The sequence below is a fragment of the Kogia breviceps genome, chromosome 1 (assembly GCF_026419965.1).
Source record: "Kogia breviceps isolate mKogBre1 chromosome 1, mKogBre1 haplotype 1, whole genome shotgun sequence".
Lineage (NCBI taxonomy): Eukaryota > Metazoa > Chordata > Mammalia > Artiodactyla > Physeteridae > Kogia > Kogia breviceps.
In genome coordinates, this window is record NC_081310.1 from 170,369,147 (window position 1) to 170,394,268 (window position 25,122).

The 25,122-nt window shown below is 43.2% G+C and overlaps 2 protein-coding genes and 1 long non-coding RNA gene across 6 annotated transcripts in view; 1 reads left to right on the plus strand and 2 right to left on the minus strand.

The window, feature by feature from the left end:
* Nucleotides 1–3,547, minus strand: part of LOC131744688 (peptidyl-prolyl cis-trans isomerase E) — a 13,501-nt gene extending 9,954 nt beyond the window's left edge. The window contains exons 1-3 of one of the 3 annotated variants that reach the window (XM_059044413.2): nucleotides 3,450–3,547; nucleotides 2,303–2,401; nucleotides 507–550 (exon numbers count right to left, since the gene is read on the minus strand). In XM_059044413.2, coding sequence (XP_058900396.1) covers nucleotides 507–550; nucleotides 2,303–2,401; nucleotides 3,450–3,480 — 174 coding nt within the window. In that variant the 5' untranslated portion in view covers nucleotides 3,481–3,547. Of the gene's footprint in view, nucleotides 1–506; nucleotides 551–2,302; nucleotides 2,402–2,937 lie in introns of all 3 variants that reach the window. The other 2 variants (XM_059044433.2, XM_067010711.1) reach the window with 2 other exon arrangements.
* Nucleotides 3,548–3,554: 7 nt separating this feature from the next.
* The window catches only part of LOC136792365 (uncharacterized), a 38,455-nt gene continuing 16,887 nt past the window's right edge, over nucleotides 3,555–25,122 (plus strand). The window contains exons 1-2 of one of the 2 annotated variants that reach the window (XR_010836036.1): nucleotides 3,555–3,839; nucleotides 14,850–14,913. This is a non-coding gene — a long non-coding RNA (uncharacterized lncRNA). The remainder of the gene's footprint in view (nucleotides 3,840–14,849; nucleotides 14,914–25,122) is intronic. The other variant, XR_010836037.1, reaches the window with a different exon arrangement.
* On the minus strand, nucleotides 7,314–8,007 carry LOC131766548 (polyadenylate-binding protein 4). The gene is made up of 3 exons (XM_059081011.2): nucleotides 7,917–8,007; nucleotides 7,672–7,802; nucleotides 7,314–7,408 (listed from the first exon to the last, which is right to left on the minus strand). Exons 1-3 carry the CDS (start codon nucleotides 7,957–7,959, stop codon nucleotides 7,319–7,321), a joined length of 264 nt encoding a protein of 87 aa, XP_058936994.2. The 5' UTR covers nucleotides 7,960–8,007; the 3' UTR covers nucleotides 7,314–7,318.

A 25,122-nucleotide genomic window follows, 5' to 3' on the forward strand; every position in this document is an offset into this window, starting at 1 on the left:
TATACACTGATGTGTATAAAATGGATGACTAATAAGAACCTGCTATATAGAAAATAATAATAATAATAATAATTTATGTTTAAAAAAAAGTTTAGGCTTGCAGTCAAACGCTTCTTGTGGTGTCTAAACAGTAGCTAAAAAAAAAAACCAACCTAACAGGAAAAGGTCTATTTATACTCCTTTGCCCAGGTTGTATGTGTCTAACAAAGTGCACTTCCTGGGTGACTTCAGCTATTGGCTATTTAGTGGAAGACAAAGAAATAATCACCAGTGCCGCAACAGCTCTGCAGAGCAAGAGGCCCGGGACCTGGCAGGTCTGCGATGTTAACCACAGCCTACAGTTTGATTAAGTGAAGGAAACTTTCCTTCATATAGCACTTCTTATCTCTCTGGAAGCATCAGCACAAAGCCCCAAAACCCAACCAAATGGAGAACAGCTCCCTTTGTAATCAGTAACAATAATAACACAAGCTGAAGACTTAACATAGGTAACAGAATTTTCTCACCTCTGCCAACTCAAATTCAACAAACGCAAATCCTCGGTGCTTTTCTGAAAAAAGGCAAAGCCAAGCAATTATCATGTGGGGCAATGGGAAGAAGCAGGTGGTCACAAGGAAAGTGAAGTCAGTTGCATGCCTTATCCATTCATTCAAAATTCTACACAATCACTATTTAGGAAGAAAGAATCTTACTCTTTGATTCTTTCTAGTTTAAATAACATTTCAAGCAATATTAAACTGTTTTGTAGTGAACAGAGCTGAATAATCAACTATAGCTTTAATCTCTAAAAGCAGCATTCAATTCTTTTACCAAACCCAAATTAAAACCTTAACGTTTGCGTGCAGGAGCTAGAAAAATGAAGTCATTTAACCTTTCAATTATTCATTCCAAGCATACATTTTGAACATCAACTGTGCATAAAGCATGAATCCTAAAACCTGGGTAAGGACTCTGTCTTTATCCTCAGCAAAACGCTAATCTAAGTAGAAAGGCCAAGTGCACAACAGCACTAGTTTAATTAACCAATTAACCTTAGAGAGTCAATATAACCTTAACACTTTTATAACATATAAAGATCCTAGGGAGGTTAAAATTACATGCAAGGTTGATGATAGAGCTGAAACGCACAACTCGACTCGGGACTCAGTAGAGCACAGGTTGCTAAAACCTCAAAACACCTCTTAGGACTTAATGAAGCTCAGGTTCTTTTGTCTTGGCCCAGAAAGAATTCAGTGAGAAGCAAAGTGACAGGCAAGAAGTGATTTATTAGTATAGGACGCTTGTGAGAGATACAAGGGGGCAGGAAAGAGAGTGCCCCACAGAGAACTCAGTGGGGTACATACAGTTTTATAATTAAAGGAAAAGTGGGGAGGGGGAGAAGACCACCTTCTTCCTCATTCTTCGAGTCTTCCATAATTAACTCATCCTACAGGTTGGGAAAGGGAGTTTATGACCCTATCTGGTCCAACCTGGACTGTCATGGCGCTATGGAAATGAGCAAAAAGGCGGTAATATACACTAAAATATGGTAAATCACCTCAGGTTTCAGCATAATGTCACCTTTCCCCTATGTTTTTGTTTTTAGTGTGTGCAGAGAAGCATGTCCTAGGGATCATTAACTAACTTACTGACCTCAATCAGCAGGATGCAGGCATCACTGACTTGATGTATAGTTTTGTTGTTAAGCAAGCCTGCTTGGTTTTGTTGCTAAGCAAGCCTGCTTTCTTGAGTGATCATTAACTTATAGGGGTCTCCCAAAGTTCCCTCTCTATCTATGATCCCCTAGTGGGATTTCTAAACTAGCTGCGTGCTCTATCTCTATCAGAGCTGGGCCTAAATCTCCAATCTTAAAAATGACAACAAAGGTTAAAATAGAAAACTGAACTACAAATGTGATACTAATTGATGGAAAGCTTACCCCCAGGTACACAGAGGCTAAGGCCCCACTGTTGAAGCTGGGCTTTCCTGCTACCCTGTTTAATAGCACAGCCGCCAAGAAGGGATTAGGTACGGTAGAGTGCCTGGCAGGTAGTTCGAAACAACAGATCTCCACGTAGCTCAAAACCTATCTTCCTACTGGCTAACTGAAAAGTTTGTCTTCACTCAAATGCAACAGATGGGACTCTCTGCAAAGCATGTTACAGCTCACAACCACAAGCCTCAGAACAGTCCTTCTGCATCAAGATAACTGTCATGCTGCCCAATGCATATTTAGAATGCACTGTGATATGACTAACAATTTTTTTAAAGTTCTTTTCCTTGCAGGAGGATTCTGAGCAGGTGAGACACTAAAAAGACTTACCTGTTTCATAATCCAGAGGAATCTGGATATCTGTGATGTCTCCAAAAGGGATAAAAGCAGCATGAAGAACTTTGTCATCCACCTCCTCTGCAAGTCCACCTGCAAAGAAGCCAAGGGCCTTCTGAGACACTGTCCTCTATTCTCTCAAGACCCTGCCCATCTTGAGAAGTCCCTGTTGTAAAGTTAGCATGCTACCACCAAGGGGAGGGGGTCTTTCCATCCAGTCCTTTGGGTTCATAAACATCCCTCTCATATGCTCCCTCACACCTACTTATGATGCACACCCCTCTTTTCACCCTTCTTTCAGACCCTCATCTAGCCCCAGGATTACAGCAATAGCTTCATAACTGACCTTCCTCTCCTCCACAAAGCCAACGAGAAAGATCCCAGGAATGTGCAGATTTTAACCCATCACTTCCCTGGTTAAACTACTTCAAAGGTTTCCCACTGTCCTAGGGATAAAGTATAAACTTAGCAGTATACGCAAGGCTCTTCATAAGCCCCTGCCCACCTCTTCAGACTCTTTCCCTTTGCTTCCCCGCAAAATGATACACTTGCCTCCAAGCGTCAGGCTATTTTACACCTTTGGGATTTTGCTCCCTTTCAGTAAACACACTTGTTTCTACTTCGGCTACCTGGCTAACTCCGGCTCATCTGCGGCGTCACCGCATCCTCAAAGCTTGCTCTCACCTCTCCAGATGGAGGGGTCACTTCTCCCCGCACCCAGGCCCATATCACCAGTGTCCATCCCCACCAAAGCGCTCATCAAACTGTGCTATTGAGGTTATTCCCATTTTTAGCCGGCTAATCTGGGAACTCTTTTGCTTAGGGCAACAGCGGGGGCTGAGCCCTCACTGCTGTGAACATAAAATGAATGGGCGCGAGGACTCAGAGGTCCCTAATATTCCTCCACCACTGCCCCAGGCCCAGGAGGTGAAGAGATTCTTGTTAGAGCTTGGCGGACTTGGAAGAGCTGCAGTGATCGTTACGTCTCAGGCTCACACCCTGAGGCAAAGCAATACTGCCAAAGATACGGCCTAGACAGCTGCTCGCCGCCCTCCGCGCCCGGAGACCTGTCCAGCTCCACGCCACGAACCACTAGCGGCCCGGTTCGCCCAGACTCCACCCAGAGCCCGCGCCTGCTCACCCACGTACAGAACTCGCTTGGTAGTAGCCATCTTGCTCCCGCACTCTTCCGCCGGAAGCCTACGCTCAGCCCGCCCCCTTCTCCAAGGCCCCGCCCCCGGGTACCGCTCTCGCAGACCCCGCCCACTCCCGCTTAGGCCCGACCCGCTTCTGGCTCCCTTTGAGCGGCGGACGCCGTGCAGGTGTATCTCGGTGGGTTAACAGACGTGGTTCCGGCGCTGCCCGTGTTCCGTGGTGCTGAAAGCAATCCTCTGAGGAGTCAGCCGGTGCCCGCAAGTAATAAACTACCAACAAACTACGGTCCGCGGACCATCCCGCCCGTCTGTTTTTGGACAACCCGGGAGCTACGAATGGTTTTTACGTTTTTAAAGAGCTGGAAAAAAAAAAAAAGGTAAGAAAAAGAAACGAGGGCCTCCCTGGTGGCGCAGTGGTTGAGAGTCCGCTGCCGATGCAGGGGACACGGGTTCGTGCCCCGGTCCGGGAAGATCCCACATTCCGGGGAGCGGCTAAGCCCGTGAGCCATGGCTGCTGAGCCTGCGCGTCCGGGGCCTGTGCTCCGCAACGGGAGAGACCACAACAGTGACAGGCCCGCGTACCGCGAAAAAGAAAAAAAAAAAAAGAAACGAAACAAAATAATATTTCGTGACATATGAAAATTATACGTAATTCAATTCATTAAAAAAATTCCAAAAAATTTTATTGTAATCCAGTATTGCTCATTCCTTTTAGTATTGATCTGTGGGTGCTATCAGGATGCAAGGGCAAACCCAGGGCCTACACTGCTTGAAATATTTACCATCTGGCTCTTTGGGAAAAGCGTTTGCTGACTCTTGGAATAAATCAACTAATACATAAATCATTGATTGACTTAAGTGGTACAAAATAATGGGGCCACTTGTTTTAGATACAGCAGTTGGTTAAGACCTCCCTGAGGCCACATTTAAGCTGAAACCTGGAGGAAGAGGAGCCAGAGAGAGGATGGAGCAGGGAAAAGGGTTTCAGCGAGAGGAGACAACTTCTGTGGATTAAAGGAACTGAAAGGCCAGGTGTGGGAGTTGGGAAGCGGAAGGGCATGAAACATCAGTCAGGAAAGGTGGGCAGGGGCTGCTTGATGCAGGGCCCTGTAAACCATGTGGAGGATTTGGGGGCTTTGAGAAGCTCCTGAAGGTTGTGATGGGGAGTTACGTGGTCACATTTGTGTTTTAAAACAATGTTCTGGGGCACTTCCCTTGTGGTCCAGTGGTTAAGAATTCACCTTCCAATGCAGGGGACGCGGCTTCAAACAAAGAGCCTGCGCCGCAACACAGAGCCTGTGTGCCACAACGAAAGACCCCGCATACCACAACTAAGACCCGACGCAGCCAAATAAATAATAAATAAAAAAATAAAACCGTGCTCTGACCACTATGCCCAAAATGATTTGGATGGAAACCTGGAGACCAGGAGGTTAATTCAGTCGAGACTAAGGAAGAGTTGATGGTGACTCTGTCCCTCCAGTCTGCCCTCTGACTTGTTCCCAGGATGATCTTTCTTCAAAACAAACCTCAACTCTCTAGAGTTCCCTTCTTAATCAGTGCTGCTGATGACAAGGCTCCTAGAGCCCTCCACAAGGTGCCATGGCCACGTCAAGTCAAGCCCTACCAGCACACAAGCCCTGGCCCTTACCATGTGCTTGATTCTCTTGACTCTGCCTCTGCTCATTTGGTTCTCTCCTTTCTCCGTCTGGAGGCATCCACATGTCCTTGTTGGAGGTCCTACTTACCCCTCAGAGAGGTGCCATGGCCTCCAAGTCCAACAGTTGACTGAAACACACCCTGTGACTCTAGTCATGGGTGTGTCTGTCTCCCTCTTTGACAACAAGGCCTGTGTCTGCTGTGTTCCCAGAGCTAAGCAGTGGATGCACACACAGCCAACCTCAGCATCCTCAGGCCAAACCAGAGGGGTACTGCTCATAGAAATGAGGCTGTGAGATCTGATTACAAGATCCCCTTGTGAAACTGTCACTACTCCAGACCAACAAGGTCACTCTTGAGAGGAACCTGACCACGTGTCCTTTATGTGGATGTGGTATAATATATATATATATTTGGTCTTTGTCCCCAGTACCTAGCACAGAGGCCCTAAAACCCCTGAAATTTCCTGAATGATAGGAGGGCCTTTTTGTTGTTGTTGTTAATAAATTCATTTATTTATTTATTTATTTTTGACTACCTTGGGTCTTCATTACTGCTCACGGGCTTTCCCTAGTTGTGGTGAGCGGGGGCTACTCTTTGTTGTGGTGCACAGGCTTCTCATTGCAGTGGCTTCTCTTGTGGGGGAGCACGGGCTCTAGGCACAGGGGCTTCAGTAGTTGTGGCACGCAGGTTCAGTAGTTGTGGCTCGCTGGCTCTGGAGCACAGGCTCAGTAGCTGTGGCGCACGGGCTTAGTTGCTCCACGGCATGTGGGATCTTCCTGGACCAGGGCTCGAACCCGTGTTCCCTGCTTTGGCAGGCAGATTCTTAACCACTGTGGCACCAGGGAAGCCCTAGGAGGGCCTTTTAAAATTCATAATGAACCCTTTTGACCATACCTGAGCTTACCCTAAGGAGGTGACGCATAGTGGGGTACTGTATTAGTTAGGGATCTTCAGAGAAATAGAACCAATAGGAGACATATATATATACATCATATAGATACATATGGAGAGATTTATTATGACAACCAGGGGAGCCAATTGTATAAATCCCAGTTCAAGGGCAGGAAAAGATGAATTGAGATGTCCCAGCTCAGTCATTTAGGCGGATGAAAGGGCTAATTCTCCTCTCCTCCACCTTTTGTTCTATTCAGGCCCTCCGTGGACTGGATGAGGCCCACCCACCTTACAGAGGGCAATAGCATTACTGGGTCCACTTATTCAACTGCTAATCTCATCTAGAAATACCCTCCCAGACACACTCAGAAACAATGTTTAGCCAAATATCTGGGCACCTTATGATGTAGTCTAGTAGATGTATAAAATTATCCATCACAGGCCCCTAGATAGCTTCCAGATGGGGGCTGGTTAGCAGAGGAAACAACCACATGATTAGAGGGTTGGAACTTTCAGCTCCAACCCCTGACCTTCAAGGAGGGGAAAAGGGATGGAAATTGTGTTCAATCACCAATGGCCAACGATTTAATCAATCATGCCTAGATAGTGAAACCACATGTAAAAATTCTAAATGCTGTTTGTTTGGGGAGCTTCTGGGTTGGTGAACACATGGCTGTGCTGGGAGGGTGGTGTGCCTGGAGAGGGCAAAGAAGCTCCACATCTCCTTCCTCTGACACCTTGCCCTATTCTTCTCTTCCATTTGGCTCTTCCTGAGTTGTGTCCTTTATAATAATCTAGAATCATAAGTATACCTCTTTCCTGAGTTCTGTGAGTTATTCTTGCAAATTTTCAAACGGGGGTGTGTGCTGTTCATGGGCACCCAAATTTGTAGTTGGCTGAGCATAAGTGTGGGTAGCACAGGGACCCCATTTGTGGCTGGTGTCTAAAGTAGGGGCAGTCTTGTGGGACTGAGCCCTTAACCTGTGGGGTTCATGGTATCAGAATTGAATTGAATTGGTGGGTCCCCGCTGTTGTCAGAGAATTGTAGAATTGATTGGTGTCAGAAGAAAACCACAGTGGAAACTGTTCTTTGCCCTTTATAATTCACAGCTTATCCCCTCCTTTCTCTAACTTCAGATGACAGATAAGGCACAAAGGTAACAGGACAAGTGGGCAGGATAAGCAGTAACAGAAGCAGGGCTCTCTCCGTGCCTTCCTCCTTCTGCCTTTTTAGGATGATGATCGTAAATCTAAACCATCGCAGGAAATGAAAGAGCCAAACATACGGTTTTGTCCTTGTCTAAGAGGTAGCAGCAGCAACAGCGCCCACCTTCTGGGCAGCTTCTTTCTTGGCATGATGAGCCTGTAGGACCGCCACAGCTTCATCCACCTGTGAGAAACTCCAGGTGGTCAGTGACATCTGAGGAGAGCCCCTCCGCCCCTCCCTGGCGCCCAGGCCCCAGCGGTGGCCTCTCCTGCTGCTGACCGCTCTTCCAGATACCCACGCGCCAGCAGCCCTCAGGTCACAGGCAAGGCACGAGGAGATCACAGGGCAGCAGACCCTTCTCTCTGCCGCCCCTGGGTGTCCAAGGCCACCCCCTGTCCTCCTGAGCCGAGTAAGCGGAAGCCGCGGGGGTCTGGGAACCTGGTCACCTTGGAGCGGAGAGACTCGGGGGACTCCAGCATGTGCAGCAGCTCCGAGTTGTCAATCTCCAGCAGCACCCCCGTAATCTTCCCAGCCAGGTTTGAGTGCATCGTCTGGATGAGCGGGAACAAACGTTCACCTGTGGGAAGGTACTCCGTGAAAAACCCAGTGGCATCCCAGTAGAGAACGGACGCTGGTGTCCAGGTCAGTAGCAGCCCTGGCCCCCTCTTCTGCAAGCACGTGGGTCACTCACCCAGCATCTGTTTCTGTTCCTGCGAGGGTGCTGCGGCCAGCATGGAGGCGGTCAGTGGCTCCTGGCCCTGCACGTGGACCGCAGGCTGGGGTGCCTGGCAACCAGGAGAGGCGGCGGGCTAGCACCAGGGAAAGGACACTTGACAGTGGTCGAGGTTAGGACAGTCCAACCATTCAACACCTGAATGCTACCATTCAGCATGCCAGGAGAGGAGGACGAGAGGTCCCTGGGCAAATTCAGTCCACTGAGAGGGGAGTGGTGGGAATATGAAAGCTATGTAGATTCCTGTGTACCTATTCAGGTATGTAATACAATGCAGTACAGTTAGAAAGGGGAGGTGAAATGAACCCATAGAGACCACACCTGCTGTGTGTCAGGCCTAGTGCTAGGCAGCTATTTCCTCAGATATTTAGTCCTCATAAACTCTTTCAGGTAGAGATTATCACCCAATTTTACCCATGATGCCCAATGAGGTCAAGTCATTTGCTCACATTAGCAAAATAAAAACTGAGTATTGAATTTGTTTATTGAACATACAAAGTAACAGTAACTATCTTTAGCAGTACAGCTTTTTTCTAAAGACCCCGTTATTTCCTTTGGAGGGACTCCCAGAAAGGACTGGGCCCAAGGGCATACGTTTCAGACCAGTTATAATTATTATATACCATACGCCCTCTCTCATAAAATGCTCTATAGAAACATGAGATGTTTCTAGACATCAATGTCTAGATGCGTCTATGGGGTCAGTGATGATCTGGGGCATAGAAGCAGGACCTTGCAGGCTATAGAAAGGATTCATGCATTGCAATGTTTGCGCCCAATTAAAAGAATTCTAATAGTAATTGCTTCACTTGTGAAGAAGAATAAATCCAAAGGAAAGGTGTAAAAAAAAGAAAGGATTCGTATCTTTTCAACAGGGCATTACATTTTGGAACTCCCATATTTAGAGAGCATTAGGTAGGTGAAGTGAATGAGACAGTGGACCACAACCATTTCTCTCCTGCATTTCTGAAGGGAGTAGTTAGACACTGTGCTCACATTTAGCACAAGTTGTATTTAATTTTTTCTTGTATCTACTTTTTAAAATCGCCTTTCTCCTACTACAGAAAGAGCATTTTGAGAGCAGAGTCCATGTCAGTTTGTTTACCACTGTGACGCCATCCCACTCACAATTCCTTGGCATTTAGTGGAGTTTTAATATCTGCTGAATGAAGCATGGGATGTGGGCTGCTGACACTGGGGTGCATTTCCGTGGAGCAAAAGCCCAAGGAGGGGCACGGGCATGAGTGGTGGCTCAGGTGCAGTGGGAACCCCTAAGGAAAAGAACAAGCCAACTTCGATCCCACCACTCTTGGCAACCACGCTCTCCAGGAGTCTTCCTTTGAGTCAGTGTTTATACCATGGAGACTGTTTGAAGGAATAGAAGTTAAAACATTCTCTCTGCTAGCCATGGACTCTTTTCTTCACTGGCAGCAGGAGGGACAGATGTCCAGGTATGCCAGAACCTAGAGCTTGTGGCCACTTTTCCTTCCTTTCAATATCATCTCATAACACTGGATTCAATGCTCATAGCGGCACTATTTTCAACAGCCAAGACATGGAAACAACCTAAATGTCCATCGACAGATGTATGGATAAAGAAGATGCAGTATATAGATATATACAAGTATATACAATGGAATACTACTCAGTTATAAAAAAGAATGAAATAATGCCATCTGCAGCAACATGGATGGACCTAGAGATTATCATACTAAGTGAGGTAAGTCAGACAGAGAAAGACAAATACCATATGATATCACTTGTATGTGGAACCTAAAATATGATACAAATGATCTTATTTATGAAACAGAAACAGACTCACAGATATAGAAAACAAACTTATGGTTACCAAAGGGGAAAGTGGGGGGGTGATAAATTAGGAGTTTGGGATTAGCAGATACAAACTACTACATATAAAATAAATGACAAGGTCCTACTGTATAGCACAGGGAATATTATACTGTATATTCAGTATCTGGTAATGACCTATAATGGAAAAGAATAAAATATATATATATATGACTCACTTTGCTATATACCAGAAACTAATACAACATTGTAAATCAACTATATTTCAATAAAAAATAAACAATTGATAATGTCCAAAAAATATTGGATTTGGCAATCGTTTCTTAGATAAGACACCAAAAGTATAAGAAACAGAAGAAAAATAAGTAAATTAGACTTCATCAAGATTAAAAATTATTGTGCATCAAAGGACAATATCAGGAGAGTGAAATGATAACCCACAGAATGGGAGAATATGCTTGCAAATGATATAAGTGATGAGTCTCCTGTCCAGAATGTGAAAAGCACTCTTAAAACCCAACAACAAAAAGGCAAACAACCCTATTAACAAATGGGCAAAGGACTTTTCTCCAAAGAAGAGATACAAATGATCAAAAGTTCACAACAAGATCAATGTCATTGTATCACTTACATGTGGAATCTAAAAAAGCTGAACTCATAGAAACAGAACGTAGATTGGTGGTTTTCAGGAGATGAGGGGGTGGAGGAAATGGGGAGATATTGTTCAAAGGGTATAAACTTCCAGTTATAAGATGAATAAGTTCTGAGGATTCATTGTTAATATTACTGTATTATATACTTGAAGATTACTAAGAGAGTAAATTTTTAAAAGATTTATTTATTTATTTAATTTATTTTTGCCTGTGTCGGGTCTTAGTCGCAGCATCTTCATTGAGGCACGCGGGATCTCTCATTGCAGCACCAGGCTCTTTGTTGTGGTGCATGGGCTTCTCTCTAGCAGTGGCGTGCGGGTTTTCTCTCTCTAGTTGAGGTGCGTGAGCTCAGTAGTTGTGGTGCTTGGGCTTAGTTGCCCTGCGGCATGTGGCATCTTAGTTCCCTGACCAGGGATCGAACCAGCGTCCCCTGCATTGTAAGGCAGATTCTTTACCACTGGACCACCAGGGAAGTCCCAAGAGTAGATCTTAAATGTTTTCACAACAGAAAAGAAATGGTCATTATGTGACATGATGGAGGTGTTAGTTAACTCTGGTGGTAATAATTTTGCAATATATAAGTGTACTAAATGAAGACGTTGTAGACCTAGGACTTACACAGTGTTATAGGTCAGTTATATCTCAATAAAGCTAAAAAAATATCAATGTCATTATGTCATCAGTCATTAGGGAAATACAAATCAAAACCACAATGAGTTACCACTTCATACCCACTAGGATGGCTATGATTGAAAAAAGAAGTGAAAACAAATGTCAGCAAATATGTGGAGAAACTGCAAACCTCATACATTCTTGGTGGAATGTAAAATGGTGCAGCCACTCTGGAAACAGTTTTGTGCTTCTTCAAAAAATTAAACATAAAATTACCATATGACCCAGCAATTCAGAAAGAAAAAAAGAGAGAGAGAGAGGGAAAGAAAAAATATGTGAAGAAATAATGGCCAAAATTTTCCTAATTTTAAGGAAAAACATTCATTTACGGATCCAAAGAACTCCAAGTAGAATAAACATAAAGAAATCCACATTTGGACACATTGTCATCAAACTGTTGAAAGCCTAAAAAACAGAAAATTTTGAAAGCAGCAAGAAAAATACAGCACATCAGAACTCACAAGTAGAGTTCTCGGCCAAAAAAAAAGTAAAAAAAGGGAATTCCCTGGCGGTCCAGTGGTTAGGACTTGGTGCTTTCACTGCTGAAGAGCTGGGTTCGATCTCTGGTCAGGGAATTAAGACCCTGCAAGCAGTGCAGCCAAAAAATAAAAAAAGAACTGTTAAGTACAGTTCTGACAAGCCTTATTTCTCAACAGAAACAACAGAGGCCAGAAGGCATTTGAATAACATAATCAAGATGCTGAAAGAAAAAAAAAAACCTGTTCACAAAAGTTTCTATGTCCAAAAAAATTATCCTTCAGAAATGAATAATTTTTTTAGTTTAAGTAAATTGGATTTAAAAAAATAAATGAAGATGAAATAAAAACTTTCCCAGATAAACAAAGACTGAGAGAATTTATTGCTAGCAGACCTGACTTACATGAAGTATAAATAAAGTCCTTCACGGTGAAAGGAAATAACACCAGTGGTAACTTGACTCTACAGGAGGAAATGGAGAGCACCAGAAAAGTGACATATGTGGGTAAATATAAAGAACCGGGGACTTCCCTGGTGGCACAGTGGTTAAGAATCCGCCTGCCAATGCAGGGGACACGGATTCGAGCCTTGGTCCAGGAAGATCCCACATGCCACGGAGCAATTAAGCCCGTCCGCCACAACTACTGAACCTGTGCTCTAGAGCCCTCTAGCCACAACTACTGAAGCCCACGCACCTAGAGCCAGTGCTCCACAGCAAGATAAGCCACTGCAATGAGAAGCCCGTGCTCACCGCAACTAAAGAAAGCCCGCGCGCAGTAACGAAGACCCAATGAAGCCATAAATAAATAAATATTTTTTAAAAAGAACTGTACAGGGACTTCCCTGGTGGCGCAGTGGTTAAGAATCCTCCTGCCAACACAGAGGATGTAGGTTCCATCCTTGGTCTGGGAAGATCCCACATGCTGCAGAGCAACTAAGACCATTTGCCACAACTACTGAGTCCTCGTGTCACAACTACTGAAGTGCGCACACCTAGAGCCCATGCTCTGCAAAAAGAGAAGCCACCACAATGAGAAGCACGTGCACTGCAACGAAGAGTAGCCCCCCTCGCTGCAACTAGAGAAAGCACACGTGCAGCAACAAAGACCCAATGCAGCCAAAAATAAATTAATTAATTTTAAAAAACTGTACAAATATATATTCTGTTTTCTCCTGTTAATTTCTTTAAAAGATGTAAGATTTTATGAACCACTAATTATAACACTGTATGTTGGGTTTATAACATATATAGATGTAATATATGTAACAATTATAACACAAAGGAGGGGGTATGAAATGAAGCTATATTGGAGCAAAGTTGCTATATTTAACCGTTTTTAAGCTAATATTAACCTAAAGAAGATTATAGTAAGTCAGGATGAATACTGTAGTCCCCAGAGCAACCACTCTACATACAAATATAGTTTGAGTGAGTAAAATGGCTGAAATTCTTGAGTGAATTTGGGTGACTCAATAAAATGCCATTTAAAAAAAATTAACAAATAAATTTAAATGATACTCTAAAAAATATTTTAGCACAAAAGTAGGCAAAGAGGGAAGAGAAAAAAGAAAACAGGATAAATATAGAAAATAAATAGCAAAATGACAGGCATAAAGCCAGCCATATGAATAATTACACTAAAAGTAAATAGACCAAACAATTCAATCAAAAAGTAGAGATTGTCAGATTGGACTTTTTTTAAAAAAGCAAGATTCAACTATATGCTATCTATTAGAGACACAAATCAGATTCAAAGACACAGGCAGGAAGAAAATAAAGGGATGGAAAGAGACCATGCAAATTGTAACTCTAACAAAGCTGAAGTGGCTGTGTTAATATCAGACAAAATAGGCTTTAAGATAAGAAATGGTACCGACAATGAGAGGAATATTTATAATGATAAAAGAGTCAAGACATCAGGGAGATGTAACAACTATAAATCTATACATACCTAGCAACAAAGTCCCAAAATACATGAAGAAAAACTGATAGAATTGAAAAGAGAAATAAACAATTATAGTTTTGGCATTTCAATACCTCACTCTCAATGATTGATAAAGGATATATATCCAGAATATATAATGTACTCCTAAAACTCAATAATAAGAAAATATATTATCCAATTTAAAAATAGGCAAAAATTTGAGTAGACATTTCACCAAAGAAGATATGAAGGTACAAAGAGCTAACGAGCACATGAAAAGATGCCCAAGATCATTAATCATTTGGGATACACAAATTAAAACAAAAATGAGATACCACTACACAGTCACTAGAATGGCTATAAAAAAAATATAATAACAAATGTTGGTGAGGGTGTGAAGAAATTGGAGTCCTCATACATTTCTGATGGGAATGTAAAATGGTACAACCACTTTGAAGAGTTTGGCAACTACTAAAATTTAAACTTTATGACCCAGCAATTCCCCTCCTAGATATCTATCCAAGAGAAGTAAACATATGTCTACACAAAGATTTGTACATGAAGTGTTCATAGGACCATTGTTCATAAATAGCTAAAAAGTGGAATCCATTGAATATCAACTGGTGAATGGATAAACAAATGATAGTATAGCCATCCAATGGAATGCTATTCAGCTATATAAAAGGATAAAACTTATATGCTACAACATAGGTGAACTTCAAAAACACAATGCAAACACAATCACAAAAGGCTACATATTGTATGAATTCATTTTTATAAAATGTCCATAAAAAGCAAATTTATAGACACTGAAAGTAGATCAGCTGTTTGCCTGGGCCTGGGGGTGGAAGAAGGGACTGACTAAAAATGGGCACAAGTGAACTTTTGGGGATGATGGAAAGGTGCTAAAACTGGATTGTGACTTACAGAGTTGTCAAACTGTAAATTTACTAAAAATCATCAAACTATACACTTACAATGGGCATATTTCATGATATGTAAATTACACCTCAATAAAGTTGTTTTAACATTAATCACATTCAACAGGTACAGAAAAATCAGCTTTGGTTTTCTTATCCATAATGGAGGAGTCATAATAATCATTTCTACCTCATAAGGTTGTTGCAGCATTAACTAATTCATACAAAATGCTTAGCAAATGGCAACAAGTGAATCACAACCGTTGTTAGCTGTTATTGGTCAAGAATAGGCTATGTTCTAAACTGGGAGGTAACAGGGTTAGATTTGTCTTTTAGAAAATCACTCAGGTTGCAGAGTGGTGAATGAATTGGTGAGATGGAGGTGAGGGAATGATGTGTATACAGTTCTGCTCTATGCCTCTTGCTTCTTTGCAGGCAAGAGACAATGCAACCTGAAGTAAGCCAGAGGCTGCAGAGGTGGAGACGAATGAGCCAGGAGGTACGACAGAAGGGGCTGGGAGGTCACTGGGATGACTCCCCGGCTTTTGCCTTGATGACTAGGTGGCTGGTGGTGCTATTTCCTGTGGTAAAGGAACAGGTGTGCAGGAGAAGTGATGGATGCTGGTTGGGGGGTGTGCTGAGTGTGAGATGGAGACCAAAATTCGGGAGTCCGTGGAGCTGACATCGTGGAAGTGGACAGGCGAGGGTGAACTGAGGGAGAGGAGAAGAAGGTGCAGGATGGAGCCCTGGAATGCCAGCACTTAATGGGTGAGCAGAGGAGGAGGAGAAAGAATAGGAGCCTGCAGAGGGCCAGCAGGGGAGGAGGAGGGCTTGGGCAGAGGTGGCAAACCAGACGCTTGGGCAGGATTTTCTGACAGACATCTGTAGTTAGTTTGGTCAATTCTGTTTTTTGTTTTTGTTTCGTTTTGCTTGAAAGGTGCTTAACATGTTCTTTATTGAGACATAATTCATGTACCATAAAATTCACCACTTTAAAGTGCTCAGTCAGTGTTTTCTGGTACATTCTCAAAGGTGTGCAATCATCATCACTATCTAATTCTAGAACATTTTCATCCCTCCCCCTAAGATGCCCCATACAAGTCACTCTCTGTTATCCCTGCCCCCCAGCCCCTGGAAACCACTGACTGACTTTCTGACTCTGTGGATTTGCCTATGCTGATTATTTCATATAAGTGGAATCGCATAATATGTAGTCTTTTGTGACTGGCTTCTTTCACGTGAATAATTCTTTCTAGGGTCCTCCATGCTGTAGCATGTGTCTGTACTTCATTTCCTTTTACTGCATAATTATCTGCTATATGAATATACCACATTTTATTTATCCACTCATCAGTTGAGGGACTGGGGGCTATTATGAATAATACTTTTATGAACATTCTTGTACACGTTTTGTGTGAACATATGTTTTCAGTTCTTTGGGGCATATACCTAGGAATAGAATTGCTGGGTCATATGGTAACTCTGCATTCAGCTTTTTGAGGAACTCTTTCTAAGTCTGGTTGTATCACTTACCAGCTGTGTAACCAAGGGCAGAGTGTTTCACTGTTCTGTTGTTCAGGTTCCTCATCTATAAAAATGAGACAATAAAGGACATTTTTGCTGTTTCCAAAGCAATTGAACCATTTTACCTTCCCACCATTAATGTATGAGGGGTCCAGTTTCTCACGTCCTCGCCAACACTTGTTATTGTATGTCTTTTTTATTATAGCCAACCTAGTTGGTGTGAAGTGGTATCTCAGTGTGGCTTTGATTTGTATTTATCTGAATATTAATGATGTTGAGGATGGCCATGGTGTTTTCCTATGTTGAGATTTGCTAGAACATATCATTAGGTTTTATTTATCCTCATTAGGTTGTTTTCTTCCTGTTGATCTACAGAGATTTTCCAGATGGAAAGCTGATTTTTCCTATATTATAGTTCTTATGTTATTTATTAACATTGTCCAATGCCCCCGTTCTATCATCCTGTAGGACTGATTGTGCCCTTTCTGTCATATATCGTCTCCAATGGTTTTGGTCTGTATCTGGGCTCTCTACCCCTTTAGAATGATCCTGAATTAATTCTATCCTATTTAATATCTATAGTTTAATGATAAATTTTTATATCTTGTATCTTCCTCTTTTTTCAGAATTACCTTGTATATTCTTGGGTGTTTACTCTTCCGTATGATTTTATGTTATTCTTAAAATTATTTAATTAATTTATTTTTATGTTGATTTTTGGCTGCGTTGGGTCTTCGTTGCGCACACGGGCTTTCTCTAGTTGCGGCGAGGGGGGCTACTCTTCATTGCGGTGCGCGGGCTTCTCATTGGAGTGGCTTCTCTTGTTGCAGACAACACACCTAGAGCACACGGGCTCTAGGTGCACGGGCTTCAGTAGTTGAGACACACGGGCTCAGTAGTTGTGGGTTGCAGACTCTAGAGTACAGGCTCAGTGGTTGCGGCGCAGGGGCTTAGTTGCTTTGCAGCATGTGGAATCTTCCTGGACCAGGACTTGAACCCGTGTCCCCTGCATTGGCGGGTGGATTCTTAACCACTGCGCTACCAGGGAAGCCCTCATATGAATTTTAGAATCCACCTCTCAAGTTACATGAAACATCCTCATACATTTTTACTGGAATGAATTGAATTTGTAGATTTATTTTAAGGGAGAAGTGACATCTTTATGATAGTATTCCCATGCATAAGCATGTTATATCTCTCCGTTTTTTAAAATATTTGTTTTATAACTCGGAAATACCGTGTATTTTCCTCTGTAAATGTCTAGCATGTTTTTTTTTTAAGATATATCCCTAGACACATGATCGTTTTTACTGACATTGTGAATGGTATCTTTTTGCCCATCACATCTTCTAGCTTCTTATTCCTATTACAAGCAGTATGGTAATCTGTTGATTTTTGCATGTTGATCTTATATCTAGTAGCCCTGCCAAACTCTTTTATTAGTTCAAATAGTTTTTCTGTAGATTTTCTAAATTGACAGTAATATAACCTGAAAATAGAAACAGTGTTGTCTCTTCCTAATTCTTATCCCTCGTATTTATTTCACTTATTACTTTGTCTAGGAAGTCGGGATAGTGGTGATTAGTAAGGTGACAGTGAGCAATCTTCCTTTGTTCCTGACTCAATGGAAATGCTTCCAAACTTTCATCTTAAGTATAAAGTTTAGGTTTGGGGTAGATACCTTTTAAGAGTTCCCTTCTATTCTCAATTTGCTAAACATTTTTGTAAGGAATCTCTGTTTCATTTTGTTGAGCTGTATTTTTGAATTTTTGAAAGGATCATATGATTTTCCCCTTTATCAGTTAATTAGCAAATCACAGTGATAGATTTCCTAATGTTAAATTATCTTTCTGTGAGTAAAGTGAAAATTAATATCAGACCTGGGCTGATGCAAGCCTGCCTGACACTGAACTTGGTCTTGCACAATAATGTTTCCTTAGAATCAGTAGAGTTAAGATAAAAGGGGGTTATAGTGTACGCCTCCTTTGTTGTGTGCTTAAGTTTGGGAGGGGTTGTCAATGGGCTTACACATCCAAAATGGTGTAAATTATTGGTGGGAAATAGAGGCTGCAGCTTCTATAAGTCAAGGTGACCCTCACACACCTTGGCTCTCCTGTACATGACCTGTGGGTAAGTGACCAAAGAATCTGTGTACTGGGGTAGCTGCTGGGCCTCCCAGGAAGATGAAAATGGCATCTGCCATATCTCCTTCTTTGTATTCTAGATTAAAATCTATTTGTGGGACTTCCCTCGTGGTCCAGTGGTTAAGACTCCATGCTCCCAATGCAGGGTGCCCGGGTTCCATCCCTGGTCAGGGAATTAGATCCCGCATGCCGCAGCTAAAAACTCCGCATGCTGCAATGAAGATCCCGCACGCGACAACGAGGGTCCCATGTGCCACAACTAAGACCCAGTGCGGCCAAATAAGTAAATAAATATTTTTTAAAAATCTATTTGTGTCTCATGGGTCTGATCACCAGCTTGAACCCATAATCACAGTGGTGGTGCTGCACCTTCCATTCCGGTGGTCGTGATATATGATTTTTTATAAGTTGCCAGATTCTATTTGCTAGCATTTTATTTTAGGATTTTTGCAAATATATTCATGAGTTTGGGCTAAATTTTCTTTTCTCATACTAGCATCCCAGATTGGTTTGGCATCAGTTATATAAGTCTACAATTCTTATCTGCAATTCCAAAATTCAAAAAGTTCTGAAAACTAGCAACAGGTTTTCTTTGGGGGGAGGGGGTACATTTTCAGCAAACTCACCTGGCCACTAAACTTGATCTGTGAGACTATTTACAGTTTTTATTTGTCCCACTTAGTATGTTTTATGGCAGAGATATTAACATATTTAATTGTAGGGGACTGGTCCCATCTCTGCTGAAGGTGTTTATACACAAGTTACACACTGCATCATCTTTCTAAACTTCCAAACCCCAAAAAGTTTAAGATGAGGATAGTGAACCATTTTACCGTAATAAACTGGTCAGATTTTCCAGGTTTTTTTGTGGGGTTTTTTTTGACGGGGGTTTGGGAAGTAGTGTATCTGAAATAGTTCACATAAGATAGGGATAATTTGCTTCTTTAAAGTGTGGAAAACTTGTTTGTGAAACCAGCTGGATTTCATGCCGTGTGTGTGTGTGTGTGTGTGTGTGTGTGTGTGTGTGTGTGTGTGTGTTATTGGTGGTGACGGGTAACTTATTTTTCATGGCAATTTAATTCTTTGGTGCCATTCTGCCCTGCATTATGCAACTGGGTCAAGCCTTCCTGTTTCTCTTCAAGGAAGTCTGATATTGCAGTTCAAAAATATTGGAGTCACTAAAGACCAGTTGTTATTGGGCAATTTGATTTGCAGAAACTACTGCTTTTCGGCTGGCCAATTTGGGAAGAAAAAGGCTTTCCGCGATTGTGTTTAGCATGGTTATGGAGACGAAGTTTTAATTTTACCTCTAGAGGGCAGTCATAGATCATAAATTGGTAGGGCTGTTATTAAAAACCATTACCTAAAAATAGATTAAACTGAGCGCCCCTTTTGGTATGTATTATTTCCCTCACTTTACAGATGAGGAAACTGAGCCTTAGAAAAACTAGGTAATTTGCTTATTTCACAACAGTTGTAAGCAGCATAAAGCAGATCTGGGATTTTAACCTCGATCTATTTACCACTAAAATCCATACTCTTAATCACACTATATTCTCATCTCTCTCTCTCTCTCTCTCTCTCTCTCTCTCTCTCTCTCTCTCTCTCTCTCCCTCCCTCCCTCCCTCCCTCCCTCTCTCTCTCTCTCTCTCTCTCTCCCTCCCTCCCTCCCTCTCTTTCTCCCTCCCTCTCTCCCTCCCTCCCTCCCTCTCTCTCTCTCCCTCCCTCCCTCCCTCCCTCCCTCCCTCTCTCTCTCTCTCTCTCTCTCTCTCTCTCTCTCTCTCTCTCTCTCTCTCTTCCCAATTGAAACAGCATACCAAACTGGTTAAATGTACCAACTCAAGTCAGTCTGCTTGACTAGGGAGGCTGGGCCTCAGTGAGTACCTGCAGGGCAGAATGGCATCAGGAAATTGAGTCCCATGAAGAGTAAGTCACCTAGCAAACCTACCAACCTCTGGCTCTATTGCTTGCCAGCTGTGTGACCAAAGGAAAGTTACTTACTTGCCCTGTGGCTCAGGTTCCTTATCAGTAAAAATGAGGTGATACAGGAAATTTTTGCTGAGTCTTGAGCATATGCAGTATACTGCATGACTTGAGCCTGTATTGCTAATAAAATGCAAGAAAACAATCAATCAGGGTCCCAAAAGAAAGAACCAAAGTGCATCCCTCTTGGAGAACTGATCAGAATCAGCAGAAAACAAAACAACAACAACCACAAAAGCCAGCCTGATGATGAACTTGCTATGTTTGTGATCTGTGTCTCAGATATACTACTTGGACTCAACCTACTGGACCTACTGGGTCAATAAAGTCCTTAAAAGCCACAAATGGAATTGGGGCTCTGCTTCATTACAAGCCAAACAGTCCTATGCTGACAAGCTAAAGATTTATTTAACCAGCCGGTCACCTCTCCTTATATTGTACAGTACCTTTTGCTCTTAGAAGCCCATCCTTGTCTTTGGACTGGGAGTCAGTCTTCATGTGCCCTGTTCTTCCTTATAGATTACCTACTTGAGAGTAAACGCTCTATGCTTTACCTAATCATCCTGAGTTGTTTGCTAACATTTCATCTGAAGACCCAATCTTACATGGTCTAACTTCTGTACTAGAGCAAGTTTCCCTTCCTTACCCAGCAGTACAGTCAGTTTAACCACTGACCACATGTCAGTATTTATTTTTTTATTAGGAATTAGAGTTCCTATCTCATGAGATTATTTTGATGATGAAATGATACATGTAGGGCACTTCAAACAAAGCCTGAGGTGGTAAGAACTCACTAAGTGCTATTGCTGTTAGTTCAACAAATACTTTTCTGAGTGCCTACAATGTCAGGCACTATTCTCCATTTGAAAGACACTTTGAAACGTGTGTGTGTGTATCAGGGAGAGTCTGATCAAGAGATAGAAATTACACTGGTTATTTGAGCAGAGATTTTAATATAAAGAATTGTTACCTACATATAAAGTTATTAACTGGTTAACTGACAATTCAAAATAAAGAGCAGTAAGGTATCTTGTAGGCAGCAATTAAGGAAGCATCTACTGCCCCTTAGGCTGGGAGAACAAATGGAAGGTATTTAAATTATTAAAACTCAAGCTTAGGGCTTCACTGGTGGCGCAGTGGTTGAGAATCCGCCTGCCAATGCAGGGGACACGGGTTCGTGCCCCGGTCTGGGAAGATCCCACATGCCGCGGAGCGGTTGGGCCCGTGAGCCATGGCTGCTGAGCCTGCGCGTCCAGAGCCTGTGCTCCGCAACGGGAGAGGCCACAACAGTGAGAGGCCCGCGTACCACAAAAAAACAAACAAACAAACAAAAAAAAAAACCTCAAGCTTATCGGAGTGGCCCTGCTGAGCTGAAACTCAGATTTCTGAGGAGGGGGGACTGTTCAGCTGTTGCTGGATTTTCTGGGTGAAGCACAATAAGGTTGGTACGCAGTGCTGGAAATACTGCAAACTAGATTCAGCATCCTCCCCAGGAAGGAAGTGTTGTGGCCACGGTGAAGAAGCATTGCTGGAGGATGCTCACAGGTTCAGGAAGCCCAAGGGAAGAAACCAGTTCCTTCTTCCTCCTCCAATCTTGTAGCCCCCTCACATACCACCTATTCATAATGCCTAAGAGGAACCTGCTTTTGGCAAAGCGGAAGTATGGTTACTCTGGTCCCTGCCCCAGCATCACAATGTAGAGTATAGAAGGGTGGGTTGGAGCTAATAGAAAACATTATTTAATGGCACAATCCGTCCCTTTGGCTATTCTGCATCCCTATGTACCTTCTTCACATATTTAAACTTCCGTAAGAAAATTAAAAACACTCTATTTTTCTTTCTAACAAGTTACAACTGTCTTTCATTCAAACGAAGACATCTAATTCTCTACCCTGAATGAGGAGATGCAAAGTTGCAATAATCATTGTATAATCATTGTATAATGAAATCATCTTTGAGTGACAGTCATACCATCCATTTCTGAAACATGTTAATTACTCCTCAAATTCAGCCTTAATCCCAACTGATTATTCATTTGAGCTTGTCATTTCCTCTCTATTTGCACTCTAGGGCATTCAGAAGGATTCATCCCACACCATAGTCCTTGTAGCCCTTATTACTGCCCTAAGACCAAGTGAAACAGCCACTCTGTCAAATAGCCCTTTCAATAGGCACTTCATCACAATCAACCCCAGGAGAAAATTTGATCCATCATGAAGTCACTGCATACCATGGATTGCTAGTATTTCCCATCATCAAGGAGGTCAGCACTGAGTTCAACTCCAAGAACACAACCAAAGCATCGTCAAAAAATTCCTCTTCTGGGGGCTTCCCTGGTGGCGCAGTGGTTGAGAGTCCGCCTGCCGATGCAGGGGACACAGGTTCGTGCCCCAGTCCGGGAAGATCCCACATGCCGCGGAGCGGCTGGGCCCGTGAGCCATGGCCGCTGAGCCTGCGCGTCCGGAGCCTGTGCTCCGCAACGGGAGAGGCCACAATAGTGAGAGGCCTGCGTACAACAACAACAACAACAACAACAACAACAACAAAATTCCTCTTCTGGTACCAATTTCTCAATCAGCTAGGATCCAATGGGGAGACAGAACCCCATCAGTTATTTGAACAGAGAGAACTGATTATAAATCATTGCAAACTAGGTATAGAGTTGTTAATGAGGTAAGTAAAAGAGCAATAAAAATACACCAATTTATCATAGACATAGCAATTGGAGGAAGCAGCTGCCGCCCCCAGGGTTGAAGGAACTAAGAGAAGTGTGAATAATCAAAACACTTGAGCGTAGAGGAGGGGCACTGCAGAGCAGAAACTCAGACCCCTAAGGATGAGTCACTGCTTAGATGATGTTGGTGTCTCTGAACCTGGAAGAGGATGCCACGGGGCTGAGACCCAGACCTCTCGGGGACAAGGCACTGGCCAGCTCATGCTGGTATCTCGGAGAAGAGCACCATAGAGCTGTCTCTGCAAGTGATGGAGATTGTGACTGGATGCAGCTGCTGCTACAGGAAGAAACTGCTGTTACCAGGGATTAGAAGCATCCCTGGGGTGATACTCAGAAAGTGTAAGCCATCAGAGAGCCCATAGGAAACCAGAAGCAAGTTTCTTCTGCTACCACCGTCCTTGCATGTTCTCTCTCCCTGTGTATTAATCATTCCTTTTAATTTCCTGTTATTTGATGCTTGGGCATCCTGGGGCCTTACTGACTTTGGAGGGATTGCTTCTTCCAAGGCTAGCTAACATCCCCTTTAGAGATGGCAAACAACTTGCCTTAGAGCGTTCTTTTCATATGCAAACTAACTGATCCAGAGCCCATGACCCCAATTATCTCTTCTGTTGAGCTCTCACTCTCTGGGCCACTATCCATCCACCCTAATCACCCCAAGGCCCGGTACCAGACAACTAAGGACAGCCCCTATACCCCAGACACCACTGAAATTATTCAAACTAGCCAACCCTAAGCCTGCTTACCTTGCCTTGCCTGTTCCTTCCAGTGAAAACCACAATAAAAACTCTTGCCCAGGGCTTCCGTGGTGGCGCAGTGGTTGAGAGTCTGCCTGCCGATGCAGGGACACGGGTTCGTACCCCGGTCCGGGAGGATCCCACATGCTGCAGAGTGGCTGGGCCTGTGAGCCATGGCCACTGAGCCTGTGCGTCCGGAGCCTGTGCTCCACAATGGAAACTCTTGCCTATGTTTTTTTCCTCACCCCTTTTGCCCCCTGACCCACCCTGGTGCTTCTCCATGTGACCCTGAGTGGTGTGTTATGCCTCCTGTTTCTAGGGAACTGAGCAAACTTCTTCCTTCATGATGGCCAATTCCATATCTGTGTGTCACACAGATTTATCAAATCCCAGGTACCCTTAAGACACCCTGTTCAAAAAAATAACAAAAAACAAACAAAAAACACAAAACAAACAAACAAAAAAACACCCTGTAGCATCCCTTCATGACAGCCTAACAGGAAGCCAGTTCACAAAGCAGAAATGTGGGTGTCAGAGTCCCAGCTCCAGCCTCACAAGGGAGAGTACAGAAAGGAGAGTTTGAAGCAGAGAGATAACAGCAGACGCTCTGGCCAGTGTACAAGTTAAATAAGATCTGTTTACGAAGGAGCTTCTAGTCTATGACAAAATTGTTTATGACTGGACTGTAACAGTAGAAAATTGCACCTTTGAGACATGCCTCACCTGAGACTATCACATAGGGAAGGCCAGCAGAGAAGGCCTGGGAGGTCTAGGGCTGGAGGAGGACTTGTAACTTAAGATGGGGCTGTCAGAGAAGGCTTCCAGAAGTGACACTGAGCAAAATCCAAAGGAAGGGAGGGAATGAGCTATGGGGTTGTCTAGGAGCCATGTGGATATCTGGGAGCAGATCATTTGGATAGTGAAAATAGTAAGGGCAAAGGCCCTGAGAAAGGATGACCCTGTCTTCAAGAAATGACAAAGAGGCTGTGTGATGTGTTTTTTAAAAATTTTTATTTATTTATTTATTTATTTGGTTGGACTGGGTCTTAATTGCGGCAGGCAGGCTCCTTAGTTGTGGACTCTTAGTTGCGGCATGCATGTGGGATATAGTTCCCTGACCAGGGATCGAACCCAGGCCCCCTGCATTGGGAGCACATAGTCTTAACCACTGTGCCACCAGGGAAGTCCCGTGATGTTCATTTTATGTGTCAACTTGGCTAGGTCATGGTGCCCAGTTCTTTGGTCAAACACCAGTCTAGCTGTTGCTATGAAGACATTTTTTGTGATGTGAAGAACACTTAAATCAGTCAACTTTGAGTAGAGCAAATGAGGGGGGACCTCATTCAACCAACCCTTAAGAGCAAAAATTGAGTTGCCCCTGAGGAAGAGGGGATTCTGCCCCGAGACTACACAGAAATTCTGCTTGAGTTTTCAGACCTCAGGCTCAAGACTACAACATCAGCTCTTGCCTGAATTCCCAGCCTGCTGGCCTGCCCTGTAGATTACAGACTTGGCCAGCCCCTACAGCAGTGCGAGCCAATTCCTTAAAACCCACCTCTATCACCATAGTTATAACATGCATCCTA